The 19015-nt window shown below is 44.9% G+C and overlaps 1 protein-coding gene across 4 annotated transcripts in view; it reads right to left on the reverse strand.

Annotated features, from left to right (window-relative positions):
* Positions 1-994: 994 nt before the first annotated feature.
* The window catches only part of LOC129830835 (epsilon-sarcoglycan-like), a 35008-nt gene continuing 16987 nt past the window's right edge, over positions 995-19015 (reverse strand). For 2 of the 4 annotated variants that reach the window (XM_055893602.1, XM_055893605.1), the window contains 9 exons: positions 17257-17329; positions 10660-10858; positions 8633-8795; positions 7978-8192; positions 7395-7421; positions 6012-6197; positions 3475-3518; positions 2250-2293; positions 995-1864 (listed from right to left, as the gene is read on the reverse strand). In XM_055893602.1, coding sequence (XP_055749577.1) covers positions 1814-1864; positions 2250-2293; positions 3475-3518; positions 6012-6197; positions 7395-7421; positions 7978-8192; positions 8633-8795; positions 10660-10858; positions 17257-17329 — 1002 coding nt within the window. In that variant the 3' untranslated portion in view covers positions 995-1813. The remainder of the gene's footprint in view (positions 1865-2249; positions 2294-3474; positions 3519-6011; positions 6198-7394; positions 7422-7977; positions 8193-8632; positions 8796-10659; positions 10859-17256; positions 17330-19015) is intronic. The other 2 variants (XM_055893604.1, XM_055893603.1) reach the window with 2 other exon arrangements.

Here is a 19015-nt window from a genome sequence, read left to right on the forward strand (position 1 = left end):
GAAGCGAGGCAGACTAAAAAAGCCATGGCAGCGGTGGCTGAGCTATAAGAGATGGGTCTTTTAAAACAGGACAGTGGTGGCTGAGCTGAGCTGGAAGAGATGGGTCTCTTAGAACGGGACAGTGGTGGCTGAGCCTCTTAGAACGGGACAGTGGTGGCTGAGCTGAGCTGGAAGAGATGGGTCTCTTAGAACGGGACAGTGGTGGCTGAGCTGGAAGAGATGGGTCTCTTAGAACGGGACAGTGGTGGCTGAGCTGGAAGAGATGGGTCTCTTAGAACAAAACAGTGGTGGCTGAGCTGGAAGAGATGGGTCTCTCATAGAACAGAACAGTGGTGGCTGAGCTGGAAGAGATGGGTCTCTTAGAACGGGACAGTGGTGGCTGAGCTGGAAAAGATGGGTCTCTTAGAACGGGACAGTGGTGGCTGAGCTGGAAGAGATGGGTCTCTTAGAACGGGACAGTGGTGGCTGAGCTGGAAGAGATGGGTCTCTCTTAGAACAGAACAGTGGTGGCTGAGCTGGAAGAGATGGGTCTCTTAGAACGGGACAGTGGTGACTGAGCTGGAAGAGATGGGTCTCTTAGAACGGGACAGTGGTGGCTGAGCTGGAAGAGATGGTTCTCTCTTAGAACGGGACAGCGGTGGCTGAGCTGGAAGAGATGGGTCTCTTAGAACAGAACAGTGGTGGCTGAGCTGGAAGAAATGGGTCTCTTAGAACGGGACAGTGGTGGCTGAGCTGAGCTGGAAGAGATGGGTCTCTTAGAATGGGACAGTGGTGACTGAGCTAGAAGAGACGGGTCTCTCATAGAACAGGACACAAGCTGTGGCCAAAGACAGACTACAGTGGCAGAAGATAATCGCTGCGCCTTACGTCCGACCCGGGACGAAGAGGATTAAGGAAGTACCTCATTTAATACAACAAGCTGGAGAAAGACGAAGAGAGTGGGCCCTCCTGGCCTGCCACAGGCCTGGTTTCACAATTGACACCAAACAGCAAATTTAAACCAAATGTATTTTTACTGTTATGTGACAGAAAATGAACAGTTACACATGCATTGTCAGACATTAAACATAAAAGCATCTCTGTCTCTCTTCTTCTAAAGAGTGCAAGGCCAGTAAAAATACAAATATATCGTTAACGGCATATCATTTCTAGAAAAAAATATTTAAAAAATATCCTATAAACATACCATTTTAATATTTATTATTAAGCTTGAATACACACATTCATACACTCAAACATGTATAGTTGACTACTGATAAATGCAACTGCTTGGTATTGTGGTGAAAGTGTGCACACAAAAATGTATTATAAAGTAGGGTCAAGTGCCTTATTCATGGGCACATCAAGAGATTTTTCACCTTGTCAGCTCAGGTATTCAACCCAGCAACCTTTTGGTTACTGGTCCCAACACTAATCGCTAGGCTACCTGCTGCCCCAAAGAGCATATAGTGCAAAATCTGAAGTGTAGTTGTTTATTCAGGCCCAATTAATTGGTCATCTTTTTAACCAATACTATGTGCACTTATCAGGAGTCTACTGTACTCTGCAACACTCGCTCACATATATAAGTGCACACGGAAAGACAATAGCGTCGAGTATGAAAGCACTGCTTGGGCATGCAGATTGGCACAGACGTAGTGTTTGTTCCAAATTGCATCCTATTCCCTACATAGTGCACTACTCTATGGGTCCTGGTCAGAAGTGTGCACTATATAGGAAATAGTGTGCTATTTGGGACGTAAACATAGAAAAACACTTGGCTAAAAGGGATAGAGACAGACAGCAGCTCCAGCACTCTGGGGGTTTGCTCTCGTCACAAATTCACTGCTTCAGCCACTTTCCTCTCCTCAGGAATGCCATTTACCTAGAATGGAGAATAAAATACATTAATCAGTATATTGCATAATATCATTTATTGGGATATAAGAGAAATATAGATTGTTTACAGGTTCTGAGAGGGAATATTGTAACTTCATGGGAATATGGTCACTATATTGTAACTGTGGAAAGATGAGGGCACTCAACCTACTTGAGTCGAGGTGTAACCCAAAAGATGTGATCATTGAGTGAAGGCCAAAACGTCCAACTCATAATAGTTGTTTAAGTAAAATAATATGATTTGAATGCTGAGTGAGCGTAGCAACATCTCCTTTTCAACTAGTCTACTACTGTTATATTAAGTGCAAAATAAAATATTCTCTCCTATAGTTGAGTGATTCATTTAGACAAAAGCAGACCAGTATACTTGCCTCCAGTCTCCGAAATGTCGACATACAATAATTATCTCTATCTCCTTTGTTAGCAGTAAAAAGAACAACAGAGTAGTGATTAAGACAGAGCATTGATTAGACAGAGCATTGATTTAGACAGAGCAGTGGTTTAGACAGAGCATTGATTTAGACAGAGCAGTGGTTTAGACAGAGCATTGAATAGACAGAGCAGTGGTTTAGACAGAGCATTGATTAGACAGCATTGATTAGACAGAGCAGTGGTTTAGACAGAGCAGTGGTTTAGACAGAGCAGTGGTTTAGACAGAGCATTGGTTTAGACAGAGCAGTGGTTTAGACAGAGCAGTGGTTTAGACAGAGCAGTGGTTTAGACAGAGCAGTTAGACAGAACAGTTGTTGAGACAGAGAAGTGGTTTAGACAGAGCAGTGGTTTAGACAGAGCAGTGGTTTAGACAGAGCAGTGGTTTAGACAGAGCAGTGGTTTAGACAGAGCAGTTAGACAGAACAGTTGTTGAGACAGAGAAGTGGTTTAGACAGAGCAGTGGTTTAGACAGAGCAGTGGTTTAGACAGAGCAGTGGTTTAGACAGAGCAGTGGTTTAGACAGAGCAGTGGTTTAGACAGAGCAGTTAGACAGAACAGTTGTTGAGACAGAGAAGTGGTTTAGACAGAGCAGTGGTTTAGACAGAGCAGTTAGACAGAACAGTTGTTGAGACAGAGAAGTGGTTTAGACAGAGCAGTGATTTTGAAAGAACAGACATTTAGACAGAGCAGTGGTTTAGACAGAGTAGCTAGTTAGAGCAGTTGTTTAGACAGAGCAGTTATTTAGACAGAGCAGTGGTTTAGACATAGTAGCTAGTTAGAAAGAGCAGTTAGACAGAGCAGTGATTTAGACAGCGCAGTTAGAGGGCCATCTTGTAGTTCATTAACATGCACACAAGGGGGAGCCATATTCTAGTTAGACACAGTCACTACAGAACAGTAGGTGAGTGGAAGAATGTATTTGGTTGAGGTGAATAAAAAGGAAAAATCAGGAAAGAAAACTATTGCAGTCAACATTAACTATGTTATCAGAACTGAGCCTCCATGTTATTTCATCTAAAATGTGATAGGTTAGATGATTGAGGATGACCATGATTAATCTATGTCCAAGGTTGTTATGTTACTTAGTGAGGGCTTTACTGTATACATTTTCATTGGTCCATGAGATAATAGACCAATCGTACTAAAGCAGGACTCAATACTAACCTGATGGCTGTTGCTGTGGTATCTGAATCTGGTTCTGCAGGTTTCTGAAATTAGAGGGCAACAGATTATAAGGGCATTTGCGCCAAGTCTAGGACCAAAAGGCTCCTTAATAACAGCTTCTACCCCCAAACCATAAGACTGCTGAACAACTAATCAAATGGCCACTGGACTATTTACATTGACCCCCCCCCATTTGTTTTTACACTGCTGCTACTCGCTGTTTATTATCTATGCATAGTCACTTCACCCCTACCTCCATGTACAAATGACCTCTAACCTGTACCCTCGCACACTGACTCGGTACCGGTACCCTGTGTATATAGCCTCGTTATTGTTATGTTATTGTGTTACTTTTTATAATTTTTTACTTTAGTTTATTTGATGAATATAACTCTTCTTGAACTACACTGTTGGTTAAGGGCTTGTAAGTAAGCATTTCACGGTAAGGTCTACAGTCGTGGCCAAAAGTTTTGAGAATGACACAAATATTAATTTCCACAAAGTTTGCTGCTTCAGTGTCTTTAGATATTTTTGTCAGATGTTACTATGGAATACTGAAGTATAATTACAAGCATTTCATAAGTGTCGAAGGCTTTTGTTGATTACATGAAGTTGATGCAGAGCCAATATTTGCAGTGTTGACCCTTCTTTTTCAAGACCTCTGTAATCCGCCCTGGCATGCTGCGAATTAACTTCTGGGCCACATCCTGACTGATGGCAGCCCATTCTTGTATAATCAATGCTTGGAGTTTGTCAGAATTTGTGGGTTTTTGTTTGTCCACCCGCCTCTTGAGGATTGACCACAAGTTCTCAATGGGATTAAGGTCTGGGGAGTTTCCTGGCCATGGACCCAAAATATTGATGTTTTGTTCCCCAAGCCACTTAGTTATCACTTTTGCCTTATGGCAAGGTGCTCCATCATGCTGGAAAAGGCATTGTTCGTCACCAAACTGTTCCTGGATGGTTGGGAGAAGTTGCTCTCAGAGAATGTGTTGGTACCATTCTTTATTCATGGCTGTGTTCTTAGGCAAAATTGTGAGTGAGCCCACTCCCTTAGCTGAGAAGCAACCCCACACATGAATGGTCTCAGGATGCTTTACTGTTGGCATGACACAGGACTCTGATGGTAGCGCTCACTTTGTCTTCTCCGGACAAGCTTTTTTCCGGATGCCCCAAACAATTGAAAACAATTGAAAATGACTTTACCCTAGTCCTCAGCAGTCCAATCCCTGTACCTTTTGCAGAATATCAGTCTGTCCCGGATGTTTTTCCTGGAGAGAAGTGGCTTCTTTGCTGCCCTTCTTGACACCAGGCCATCCTCAAAGTCTTCGCCTCACTGTGCGTGCAGATGCACTCACACCTGCCTGCTGCCATTCCTGAGCAAGCTCTGTACTGGTGGTGCCCCGATCCCGCAGCTGAATCAACTTTAGGAGATGGTTCTGGCGCTTGCTGGACTTTCTTGGGTGCCATGAAGCCTTCTTCACAACATTTCAACCACTCTCCTTGAAGTTCTTGATGATCCAATAAATGGTTGATTTAGGTGCAATCTTACTGGCAGCAATATCCTTGCCTGTGAAGCCCTTTTTGTGCAAAGCAATGATGACGGCACGTGTTTCCTTGCAGGTAACCATGGTTGACAGAGGAAGAACAATAATTCCAAGCACCGCCTTCCTTTTGAAGCTTCCAGTCTGTTTTTCGAACTCAATCAGCGTGACAGAGTGATCTCCAGCCTTGTCCTCGTCAAAACTCACACCTGTGTTAACGAGAGAATCACTGACATGATGTCAGCTGGTCCTTTTGTGGCAGGACTGAAATGCAGTGGAAATGTTTTTCTGGGATTCAGTTCATTTGCATGGTAAAAAGGGACTTTGCAATTAATTGCAATTCATCTGATCACTCTTCATAACATTCTGGAGTATATGCAAATTGCCATCATACAAACTGAGGCAGCAGACTTTGTGAAAATTAATATTTGTGTCATTCTCAAAACGTTTGGCCACGACTGTACACCTGTTGTATTCAGCGCATGTGACAAATAAAGTTTGACTTGATTTGTATAGCATGTATAGAATGTGTGTTCTATAATTATCATGGGAAAGCATTTTTACTTGAAACTATTAACAGGACCCCTTTGCTCTGGTTTTTCTGAGCCATGCCATACTAGAAATCATATGACAGATTTAGCGTTTAGAGTTTAAACCAGTTTTAATCTGAGCGCTTTGACAAAAGTCTCACTGTGCTGTTTGTAAACATGGTATAGCTCAATACATACTGTATTAGGACAACATTGTGAACGCACGTGTGTGTATGTATGTGTGTGTGTGTGTGTGTGTGTGTGTGAGAGAGAGAGGGGTGCAGAGGAAATATAATATGTGTATCTGTCCTTTGTATGTGGGTATTTCTACATGTTTCCCTGCATGTGTGTGTTTGGACACTCCAGTGTCCCAGTGTGTTTGGACACTCCAGTATCCCAGTGTGTTTGGACACCGCAGCCACTCGGTGTGCTTGGACACCCCAGCCACTCAGCCAGGACTCACGTCTGTGTCTGCATCAGGGGCATGCTGGTTGTCTCGTAGTTGTCTGGGTGTATAGGGGGCACCACCTCCCCACTTTGGCTGAAGACAGGCAGGGTGGAGAGGGGCCAGGAGATCTCCCTGTTCTTAGACATGCTCCGCAGCTCCTTGGTCGACTTCTGGATGGAGCTGTGATGCACTAACTGGATACTGAGGAGAGGACAGAGACCGACAGAAAATAAATAAATCATACAGAAATAGATCTTAAGTCTTAAAGTGGTACATCGGCAGTCAGATGTACTCATGGATACTATTTGTATGTCTCTGTGTCCAGTATGAAGGAAGTCAGATGTAGTTTTCTAGTGCAATGACTGGAAGTCTATGGGTATCTGATAGCATTCAGTAGGCACCCATACACTTCCAGTCTTTGTGCTAACACTAATTAGCGTTGGCTTGCGAAACTATCTCTAACTACTAGACACAGAGACATACAAATGTTATCCATGAGTTCATCTGACCCTGGGGAAGTAGATATTCGGACTCATTGTATCCCTAACATTGTTGTATCCTTAACATCACAGTCAACACGCACACTGTAGTGTACTGTACACACATGCATTAAGGTATATATTATATAGGAAATATTTTGTAGACCAACAGCATAGAGTGTTCTCTTTGACAGGAGAGAACTGTTTTGTTGTTACTATTGGTTATTTGGCTGCTGAGTCTAATGGAGTTTGTTTGAGAGAGTTTCTCCACTCCCTCTCATGCTGTCATACTCACTCTCTTTTCTCCCCCCCCCCTCTCTCTCTCTGTCTCCCCCTATCACTATCTCTCCCACCTCTCTCTGTTTCTCTCTCCCCCTATCTCTGTCTCACTCCCTTCCCCCCTCTCTCTTCACCCTCCCTATCTCTCTCTCTCTCTCTCCCCCTTTCCCCCTCTCTCTGTGTCTCCCCCCTCTCCCACTCTCTGTCTCTGCCTCCCTCTCCCTCTCTTGTCTCTCTCACCTGTCTCTCAGCCTCTCTGTCTCCCCTCTCTCTGTCTCTGTAAACAACACTGGTCTGATATTTCTCTGCTTCAGGTACAGAACTATATAAGTTCTCCTTAACCACAGATGTAGGATAAGATTACTGTATCTCCCAATCCTCCCCCGTTAGAGGTGGTGAACCAATATCTGGCCCTGGATCAGTTAAGGTCAACTTCCATTCTAACACCTCCCTGCAGCTTTGAGCAGCTCATTGGATGACGGGATGTAAACACACAGATGACAGTATGGATGGACATGAGGATGTCACCATGGCGATTCGAAAGCAAAAGGTGAAAGGGCAAATTATTTGAAGGGGGGATCCAAATGAAGAGGAACCAAAACTCAAAAGAAAAAAAACACAGAAGAGAATAAACACTTACTCTGGTGTTTGCATGTTTCTTTTATCCCTAGAAACAAAACAAAATGAATGAATTAAATACTAATATTAATAGTGAAAAAACATCCACACAGAAGCGAATGGAGAGCACGTGATGCTGGATGGATGGATGAATGGTGCGGGCGAAGGAACAAACAGTACTTCATGTACACACTGGGTGGAGGGACAGTCTCTCTCAGCCTGTAAATGAGGGTTGGAGGAGCAATATAATGGTTGATTGACCATCAATGTCATGATGATTATGCTAATAACCATCAAGATGAATATGAGAAATCAAAGCTGAGACAGAACAGTGTAACATATGGAGAACATACATGGACCATAAGACTGGATGGTCATTGACAAGCTGTGTTTCCAGAATATTAAACCTCTTGACGTCCATCTATAGTGACTAAGTAGCACAACTAAACATCCCTTAACTGACTGGGCCTGTGACACTGCACTCAGAGTAATCAGTCTATCCCTCAGGATCTGAGAACCCCTACGTGACAACTAGAAAGAAAAGTGTGTGTGTGTGTGTTTTAGTCTGTGTGTGTCTCTGTCAGAAGTGAAAGCAGCACACTTACACCCCTTCCCGCCGGCAGCACATGGAGTAACCCAGGACGCTGAAGAGGACCATGGCCACGGCCGAGGGCACCGCCAACGTGATGAGGAAGTCGGCAAAGAAGTCCCTGCTCTTCAGAGACTCTGGCGGAGGGTTGTACCCCCCAATGTCAGGCAGAACCCCCGTCCCTGGGTCCGGACGGTTACTGTGGATCATGATCATCTTGTTGATGTCCACCTGGAGAAGACAGAGGTTCAATCAGCACTTCATTTACTATAGATATTAGGGTGGTAAATTCTGGTCATTTCCCCAAAATGTAGACGTGTTCCAGAAATCCCAGTTTGAGGATTCCCATTTCCTTCTTATTCCCTCCAGATTTCAGCCAAATACATGTTCAAATATACCTAAATGTCATTTTTCTTATGACGATTGTGGAATGGCTTGTCCAAATACATGATGCTACTGTCAATGTAAAAAAGCACATAGCTTGTGAACAACAATCAACAACTCAGAATCTCTGATCTATAAAAATGTGTGTGTTTTACATTGTTTGGCATAGTTTTGTGTGAGTTTGTGCGTGTGTGCATATGACACTACACAAACACACTACAATTTTTGAAAGGCATGGTCAGAGAACAGGTCAAGAGGTCAAGCCATGGCTCCTGTCCAGTGCTCACCAGATTGATCTTACACCAGTCGATGTCGAACTGGGCTCTGAACTTCTTGTCACAGCTGATGACAGGCTCCATCTCCTGGCTGCAGCGGAGCTGGTTGTGGGGGTTCTCCACCTCCCTCAGGCAGGAAGAGAACTGCACGTCAGCCCCCACCATCACATACACACTGGAGAGGGAGGCAGTGACTTAGACACTGTCTTATAATACAGGTGGCTGGTGGCCCCTTAATTGAGGAGGACAGGCTCATTTTAATGGCTGGAACGGAATAAATGGAATGGAACCAAGCAAATCAAATATGTAGTTTCCAGGTGTTTGATAACATTCCATTGACTCCATTCCAGGTATTATTATGAGCCGTCCTACCCTCAGCAGCCTCCTGTGGTGTACAGGTATAATGACAGACAGATAGTGGTATATCTGATAATACAGGTATAATGACAGACAGTGGTATATTTGATAATACAGGTATAGTGACAGACAGTTAGTGGTATATCTGAAAATACAGGTATAACGACAGACAGACAGTTAGTGGTATATCTGATAATACAAGTATAATGACAGACAGACAGTTAGTGGTGTATCTGATAATAGAAGTATAATGACAGACAGTTAGTGGTATATCTGATAATACAGGTATAATGACAGACAGTTAGTGGTATATCTGATAATACAGGTATAATGACAGACAGACAGTTAGTGTTATATCTGATAATATTGTTATGACTAGGTGAATCTTAAGGCCAAGATGTAGATGTACAGTGCATGCACACTCACATGTGCACACACGTGCAGACACACACACACACTGGGGAGGAAGGATTTTAACACCTTAATCTACACATAAACACGCAAGCGCATTAGAGGTAGAGGAGAGGACGATTTAACAGCTAGGTTACACAGTCATATCTTGCTAACCACTCACATACACTTTCACAATCCCACTCAGACTGACTTCCAATGTGAACCACATAGTGTTTTCCTCCTCCTGTCTCAGTCAGCATGGAGAGCTTCCTGATATTGTACTGTCAGGGAATCTTAGCCCTGCTGGCCAAGTCTTTCTATGGGGCTCTCCTCTACCTTTATCTTCCCAAACGGGGCCATGCATGTTACAGTATATGACAACATGACAATTCATGTGGGGATTCATTCTCTCTGACTGCTACAAACTGCCTGCCAGTGTCTCTCTGAGGCTGTAATGTCTAATACACACAGTGTGTTGATCTGGATCGCTCCCTCTCTCTCTGCCTCTCTCACACTCCCTCTCTCCCTCTCTCTTTGCCTCTCTCCCTCTCACTCTCCCTCTCTCACTCTCCCTCTCTCACACTCCCTCTCTCTCTCCCTCTCCCACTCTCCCTCTCTGCCTCTCACTCTCCCTCTCTCTCTCTCACTCCCCTGCCATAACCATCCTGTTATGTCCTACATCTATCAGGCAATATTAAATTCATCATCAACCTCTCTCTTGTTTCTGTAAGGGCTGAAGATACTGTACTTGAAGTCATCATCTGCTTTCAACTGAAGATACTTGAATTAATCATTCTCTATCATCTGAAGATACTTGAATGAATCATTCTCTATCAACTGAAGATACTTGAATGAATCATTCGCTTTCACCTGAAGATACTTGAATTAATAATCCGCTTTGAACTGAAAATACTTGAATTAATCATCCTCTATCAACTGAAGATACTTGAATTAATAATCCGCTTTGAATTGAAAATACTTGAATTAATCATCCTCTATCAACTGAAGATACTTGAATTCATCATCCTCTTTCAACTAAAGATACTTGAATTCATCATCCCCTATCAAACTATGTATCAAACTGCTCTGGTCCTGTAAGGGCTGCAGAGGGTGTCCCTCACCCCTCTGAGGTTGTTGATGGGCAGGTGAACGTGTTGGCCCCTGTCAAGGGCTGAGGTGATGTTGATATGTAAATTCATCCTCATACTCTGTAAAACCATGTTTTGAACTGCGCTAAAGAGGGTAACCCATAGAGAGATGTGTTTCTAATTCTATTTCTATGCCCTCACCCCTCTTTGAGGTTGTTTATGGGCAGGGGAACGCGTCCACCCCTGTCCAGGGCTGAGGTGATGTTGACGGCGTTGAGGCGTTCGGGCTGCCACACGTTCTTCACTGCCCCCAGGAAGTCTCCCAGAACCTCGCTTGCCAACATCTCCTCCACATTCATGTTCTTTATGTAGAACTCTGCCTGGTACGGCAGTGGGTACTCTGAGAGAGGGAGGGAGGGAGTAAGGGAGCGAGGGACGGAGGGAGACAGAGAGAGAGGGAGAGTGGGGAAGAGAGAGAGATTACAGATACAGAATCTGTTCATTTTCAGATGTGTGTTTATTAATTTACACAGATGTGAGTACCGTATTATAAGGTGTTGACTTGATCTAGAAATTGTCGGTTTGGTTGAGTGTGTGGTGTTACCCTTTTAGGGGATGTCATTGTGGATATGTGAATGATATTCAGCCACTCTTGAAAGAAATTAAAATAGGAGCTTTTGGGCCTTTTAATCTTTATCAGGAATTTAGGGCTGTGGCGGTCATGACATTTTGTCAGCTGGTGATTGTCAAGCAAATAACTGCCGGTCTCACGGTAATTGACCCTTAATTAACATAAACACATTTAGCATCTCCTGGCTTCCACGCAAGCCACTGATACAGACCTCTACATTTTAAAATGTCTAATAAATCCATTTAATATAGCCTACACCATGTCACGCCCTGGCCTTATTATTCTTTGTTTTCTTTATTATTTTAGTTAGGTCAGGGTGTGACATGGGGAATGTTTATGTTTTGTTGTTTTGGGTGTTTATTTGGTAAAGGGGTTAATGGGTGTAGTATATGGTTTTGTGTTGAGTGTAGATGTTTAGCATTGTCTATGGTGGTTAGTATTCTAGGAGAGTCTATGGTTACCTGAATGAGTTCCCAATTAGAGACAGCTGATTTCGGTTGTCTCTGATTGGGAGCCTTATTTAGGGTAGCCATAGGCTCTCATTGGTTGTGGGTAATTGTCTATGTCAGAACGTTTGTAGCCTGTCTGTCTATGCACAACGTTTGTAGCTTCACGGTCGTTTTGTTATTTTGTTTGTTTGTAATAGTGTTTTTTCGTTCCATGTTCATCTTCGTTCGTTTCATTAAAAGAGAAGATGTATTCTTATCCAGCTGCGCCTTGGTCCTCATTCTCTCCAGTACACGATCGTGACAGAATTACCCACCATAGGACCAAGCGGCATGGAAGGCGGCAACAGGACATACCTACACAGGATCTCTGGAGTTGGGAGGAAGAATTGGAAAGAGATGGACCTTGGGATCAACCTGGAGAATATCGCCTCCCTCGTGAAGAGCTGGAGGCAGCGAAAGCCGAGAGGAGGCGATATGAGGAGGCAGCACGGAGACAAGGCTGGAAACCCGTGAGTACACCCCAAAAATTTCTTGGGGGGGGCCTTAAAGGGAGTGTGGCGAAGTCAGGTAGGAAACCTGCGCCTACTCCCTGTACTTACCGTGGAGAGCGGGAGTACGGGCAGACACCGTGTTACGCAGTAGAGCGCACGGTGTCTCCTTTACGCGTGCATAGCCCGGTTCGGTACATTTCGGCTCCACGTATCGGCCGGGTTAGACTGAGCGTTGAGCCGTATGTCATTAAGCCGGCCCAACGCATCTGGTCACCAGTGCGTCTCCTCGGGCCGGCGTACATGGCACCAGCCTTACGCATGGTGTCCCCGGTTCGCCTACATAGGCCGGTGCGGGTTATTCCACCTCCCCGCACTGGTCAGGCGACGGGGAGCATAGAACCAGGTAAGGTTGGGCAGGCTCGGCGTTCAAGGGAGCCAGTACGCCTGCACGGTCCGGTATTTCCGGCGCCACCTCCCCGCCCCAACCCAGTACCACCAGTGCCTCCTCCACGCACTAGCTATATGGTGCGTGTCTCCAGCCCTTTACCACCAGTGTCTAAACCATGCACCAAGCCTCCTGTGTGTCCCCAGAGTCCTGTGCGTCCTGTTGCTGCTCCCCGCACTAGCCCTGAGATGCGTGTCCCCAGCCCGGTGCCACCAGTCCCGGCACCACGCACCAGGCCTACAGTGCGCCTCAGCCGGCAGGAGTCTGCCGTCTGCACTGCAATGACTGAACTGCCCGTCTGCCAAGCGCCATCTGAGCCATCCGTCTCCCCAGCGCCATCTGAGCCATCCGTCTCCCCAGCGCCATCTGAGCCATCCGTCTGCAATGAGCCTGCAAAGCCGCCCGTCTGCCATGAGCCTGCAAAGCCGCCCGTCTGCCATGAGCCCACTGAGCCGTCCGCCAGACAGGAGCCGCTAGAGCCGCCAGCCAGACAGGAGCCGCTAGAGCCGCCAGCCAGACAGGATCTGCCAGAGCCGCCAACCAGACAGGATCTGCCAGAGCCGCCAACCAGACAGGATCTGCCAGAGCCGCCAACCAGACAGGATCTGCCAGAGCCGCCAACCAGACAGGATCTGCCAGATCAGTCAGCCAGCCATGAGCAGCCAGATCCGTCAGCTAGCCATGAGCAGCCAGATCCGTCAGCTAGCCATGAGCAGCCAGATCCGTCAGCTAGCCATGAGCAGCCAGATCCGTCAGCTAGCCATGAGCAGCCAGATCCGTCAGTTAGCCATGAGCAGCCAGATCCGTCAGCTAGCCATGAGCAGCCAGATCCGTCAGCTAGCCATGAGCAGCCAGATCCGTCAGCTAGCCATGAGCAGCCAGATCCGTCAGCTAGCCATGAGCAGCCAGATCCGTCAGCTAGCCATGAGCAGCCAGATCCGTCAGCTAGCCATGAGCAGCCAGATCCGTCAGCTAGCCATGAGCAGCCAGATCCGTCAGCTAGCCATGAGCAGCCAGATCCGTCAGCCAGCCATGAGCAGCCAGATCCGTCAGCCAGCCATGAGCAGCCAGATCCGTCAGCCAGCCATGAGCAGCCAGATCAGTTAGCCAGCCATGAGCAGCCAGATCCGTTAGCCAGCCATGAGCAGCCAGATCTGTCAGCCAGCCATGGGCCGTCCCTCAGTCCGGAGCTGCAGTCCCTCAGTCCGGAGCTGCAGTCCCTCAGTCCGGAGCTGCCATTCCTCAGTCCGGAGCTGCCCCTTACCCTGGAGCTGCCCCTTACCCTGGTGCTGCCCCTTACCCTGGTGCTGCCCCTTATCCTGGTACTGCCCCTTATCCTGGTACTGCCCCTTATCCTGGTACTGCCCCTTATCCTGGTACTGCCCCTTATCCTGGTACTGTCCCTTACCCTGGTACTGTCCTTTAGTCCGGAACTGCCCCTTAATGCAATGGGGTTAATGTGGAGGGGGGTCGTTTGGAGAAAGCCTAGGAGGTGGTTAGGTACTGTGGTGACGAGGGGACTTCGACCAGAGCCGGAGCCGCCACCGTGGAGGGGAGCCCACCCAGACCCTCCCCTAGACTGGTTATGGTGCGCCCGGAGTTCGCGCCTCAAGGGGGGGGTTATGTCACGCCCTGGCCTTATTATTCTTTGTTTTCTTTATTATTTTAGTTAGGTCAGGGTGTGACATGGGGAATGTTTATGTTTTGTTGTTTTGGGTGTTTATTTGGTAAAGGGGTTAATGGGTGTAGTATATGGTTTTGTGTTGAGTGTAGATGTTTAGCATTGTCTATGGTGGTTAGTATTCTAGGAGAGTCTATGGTTACCTGAATGAGTTCCCAATTAGAGACAGCTGATTTCGGTTGTCTCTGATTGGGAGCCTTATTTAGGGTAGCCATAGGCTCTCATTGGTTGTGGGTAATTGTCTATGTCAGAACGTTTGTAGCCTGTCTGTCTATGCACAACGTTTGTAGCTTCACGGTCGTTTTGTTATTTTGTTTGTTTGTAATAGTGTTTTTTCGTTCCATGTTCATCTTCGTTCGTTTCATTAAAAGAGAAGATGTATTCTTATCCAGCTGCGCCTTGGTCCTCATTCTCTCCAGTACACGATCGTGACACACCATCACAATAAATCCATTTAATATAGCCTACACCATCACAATAAATCCATTTAATATAGCCTACACCATCATAATAAATCCATTTAATATAGCCTACACCATCACAATAAATCCATTTAATATAGCCTACACCATCACAATAAATCCATTTAATATAGCCTACACCATCACAATAAATCCATTTAATATAGCCTACACCATCACAATAAATCCATTTAATATAGCCTACACCATCACAATAAATCCATTTAATATAGCCTACACCATCACAATAAATCCATTTAATATAGCCTACACCATCACAATAAATCCATTTAATATAGCCTACATCATCACAATAAATCCTTTATTTATTTTAGACAGGTCTAAAGAAACATGATATGAAGAAAATGCAGTCTATTTCAGAAGAAAATAATTGGATACTTTGAGTTGTCTTTACTCTGATGTAGTCCCATGTAGCTCAGTTGGTAGAGCATGGTGCTTGCAATGCTGGGGTTGTGGGTTCAATTCCCACGGGGGACCAATATGAAAGAAGAATGAACATGTATGCACTCTCTCTGGATAAGAGTATTTACTAAAATGTAGATGTTAGACCCTGATATGGCTGTAGACTACACAAGTTCATTTAGCAGACAAGATTTGCTTAGAATTCCATGGCATTCATTGATAGTATGAAGAATACAATTGAACATAGCTGAATAAAATATAAATAATATTTTCTCCAAATGATTTGAGGGAGTGCGCACATGTGGCTATTCTGTGTTGAGCGGTTAACAAAGAAACTGGTCCTCCTATATGCTTAATTTTGGGTTATTTATGCAACTTTAGTTGTGATACAAACGTTGGGCTATATGTTTTGATGTGTAATACATTTCAAGGCTGCATGATGCGACTCTAATGATGATTTGAAAACAGTTGCATGAAAGGCATGAGCTCTGCTTTGTTTCTTGTGCTGCCTTCACACACTTCTTATGGAATTCCTAGGTGCATATTGAAGATGTTGGAAGAACTGTCCACATTTACTTTTTGTCAGCCAACAAGATGAGTTGGTCATAACGAACAGCAAAAGCTCGAGCCTATGTCAATCTACTACCCCCATAGTACAAAAGTTGACCTATTCTATTCTGTGCAAGAAATATATATTCCAAACATAGTCTGGGACAGTTGTGGGATGCGATAGATCCCAAAATAATACAACCACTAGCATCAAAAAAACTGTTAAAATCAATTATGTTGACGCAACAGGTCAGAACCTTTAGCTTAAATGTTGCTAAACTATTAAGCTATTTCCTCACATTATAAGCGCAGCAATGCAGGCTATAAGCACAAATGTTCCAAAATGCAATCAATTAGCAGGAAAACACCATTCTCAAAAGTGACCGCAAATCTGATTATGCATGTAATGCTTTTATTAAAAAGGTGCATTTTTATGGTGAAAATGATCTTCCCCAAACTTGAAACTCACGCGCTGCTTATGTATGCCAGTTAGGCTCTACACTCGTTGTAAAGCGGATTAATGTGCTTAATTTTAAGATTTTTGGGGATTGTGATACAAACCTTATCAAAACATATAGGCCTATTGGCTAGGCTACATGAGGTGTGTAACTATGCCTAGTGGTTAGAGCGTTGGACCAGTAACCGAAAGGTTTCTGGATTGAATCCCTGAGCTGACCAGGTAAAAAATCTGTTGTTCTGCTCCTGAGCAAGGCAGTTAACCCTCTGTCTGCCGAAGACGTGGATATCGGTTATGGCAGCCCCCAGCACCTCCCTGATTCAGAGGAGTTGGGTTAAATGCGGAAGACACATTTCAGTTGAATGCATTCAGTTGTACAACTGACTAGGTATCTCCCTTTCCCTATGATTTGAAGAAGTCGCAAAAAAAGGCATGTGCTATTTCTTGCCTTACTGCACACAAGCTGGGCATCATTCACAAGTGATTAATTAATATTGTCACCCATCAGACTATTCTTGATTTAATCTTGTCTTAGCATATATTAAATAATATATGTTTGAAATTTGTTTTGATTGAGAATGGACTGTTATCATGCACCAGTCTCGGAACAAGGACAGGGGAAAAAATACATGTGATTGATGCACTGAAATAGGGAATGGAGGACATTCATGCCAGCCAGGTAGGCTATACTGCTGTTGTAAAGAGAAGCAGCGTGCTTAATGTTAGGAAAGTTGAGAAATACATATAGTTGCCTAAACAAAGCTGATGGGCTCCTCCTCCTTTTAATAGAGGCCATCGAAACTCTGTTTTTTTGTTGCATAGCCTATATAAATTTTGCACAACATGAACTCATGGCTCTAATGAAGTGTTTGATTAGATTTTTGATTATATTTGCATTGATGTCAGAGTGATTAGAGGGACAATAGAGTGCTGAGTACCAGGCAGTTAGCAAGTTTGGTAGGCTACTAATGACCATCAGCGGCATCAGAGCTTGGAGAAGCCTGTTACTGTGACTAAACGGTCACGTGGAATTTGACTGCCATCATGACTCGTGACCGCCGGTGTGGCAGTAATATGGTCACCGTAACAACCCTAATCAGGATTCATGGGGGTGTCATCATTGAAGGTGACCCTTTAGATTTCAATAAAGAACATCCTGCTTAATCATCTCCTCACTAAGCCTGTCCTTTGTCTCTCTCTCTCTTTCTTACCTTCTGTGGACATGATGTTTATGACCAAGTTGTGCCGGGCCGTTTCGAAAGTGCGTCTGTTATAGGCAATAATCTGGAACACATAAGGGGAAAAGTTTAAGCCCAGATCAGTGCAGCTTACGCCCCAAGCTGAGGCTCGCTGGCGAGGTCTGAGCCAGATGCAAATATATACCATAGTAGAAGGCTCAGAGGAAAGCGGGACTTGGGGCACTGCCATCCTATAGGAACATTCCAACAAGGAACATAAAGCCTTTGGGAAAATGCTACAGTAGGTTAGGTACAGATAAGCCTGAAACACATAATGGTCTAAGCCTGCCTGTACCTTAGACTAGACATGTCTAAAACCCTAGGAAAAAGCTATATCACAACCATATGACAGCTACTATGAGCAAAAAACACATTGTTCTACCTGCTGGACTATCTACTGTAAATAATAACTAACCACTACTATTATTATTACAGGTTGTGCCGACATAGAGTACCAGTCAGAAGTTTGGACACACCTACTCATTCTAGGGTTTTTCTTTATTTGTACTATTTTCTACATTGTAGAATAATAGTGAAGACATTAAAACTATGAAATAACACATATGGAATCATAGTAATAGTAGTAACCCAAAACGTTTTCAACAAATCTAAATAAACTCAGCAAAAATAGAAACATCTCTTTTTCAGGACCCTGTCTTTCAAAGATAATTTGTAAAAATCCAAATAACTTCACCGATCTTCAATGTAAAGGGTTTAAACTGTTTCCCATGCTTGTTCAATGAACCATAAACAATGAATGAACATGCACCTGTGGAACAGTCGTTATGGCACGAACAGCTTACAGACAGACGGTAGGCAATTAAGGCCACAGTTATGAAAACTTAGGACACTAAAGAGGCCTTTCTACTGACTCTGAAAAACACCAAAAGAAAGATGCCTAGAGTCCCTGCTCGTCTGCGTGAATGTGCCTTAGGGATGCTGCAAGGAGGCATGAGGACTGCAGATGTGGCCAGGGCAATAAATTGCAATGTCCGTACTGTGAGACGCCTAAGACAGCGCTACAGGGAGACATGACGGACAGCTGATCGTCCTCGAGGTGGCAGACCACGTGGAACAACACCTGCACAGGATCGGTACATCCGAACATCACACATGCGGGACAGGTACAGGATGGCGGCAACAACAACTGCCCGAGTTACACCAGGAACGCACAATCCCTCCATCAGTGCTCAGACTGTCCGTAATAGGCTGAGAGAGGTTGGACAGGGCTTGTAGGCCTGTTGTAAGGCAGGTCCTCACCAGAAATTACCGGCAACAACGTCGCCTATGGGCACAAACCTACCATCGCTGGACCGGCAAAAAGCGCTCTTTTTTTATTTTACCAGGCAAGTCCGTTAAGAACAAATTCTTATTTTCAATGACAGCCTAGGAACACTGGGTTAACTGCCTTGTTCAGGGGCAGAATGAAAGATTTTTACCTTGTCAGCTCAGGGATTCGATCTTGCAACCTTTTGGTTACAAGTCTAACGCTCTAACCACTAGGCTACCTGCCGCCCCTCTTCACTGACGAGTCGCGGTTTTGTCTCACCAGGGGTGATGGTTGTATTCGCGTTTATCGTCGAAGGAATGAGCGTTACACCGAGGCCTGTACTCTGGAGCGGGATCGATTTGGAGGTGGAGGGTCCGTCATGGTCTGGGGTGGTGTCTCACAGCATCATCAGACTGAGCTTGTTGACATTGCAGGCAATCTTAACGCTGTGCATTACAGGGA

The sequence above is a fragment of the Salvelinus fontinalis genome, chromosome 32, assembly GCF_029448725.1.
Source record: "Salvelinus fontinalis isolate EN_2023a chromosome 32, ASM2944872v1, whole genome shotgun sequence".
NCBI classification, from domain to species: domain Eukaryota; kingdom Metazoa; phylum Chordata; class Actinopteri; order Salmoniformes; family Salmonidae; genus Salvelinus; species Salvelinus fontinalis.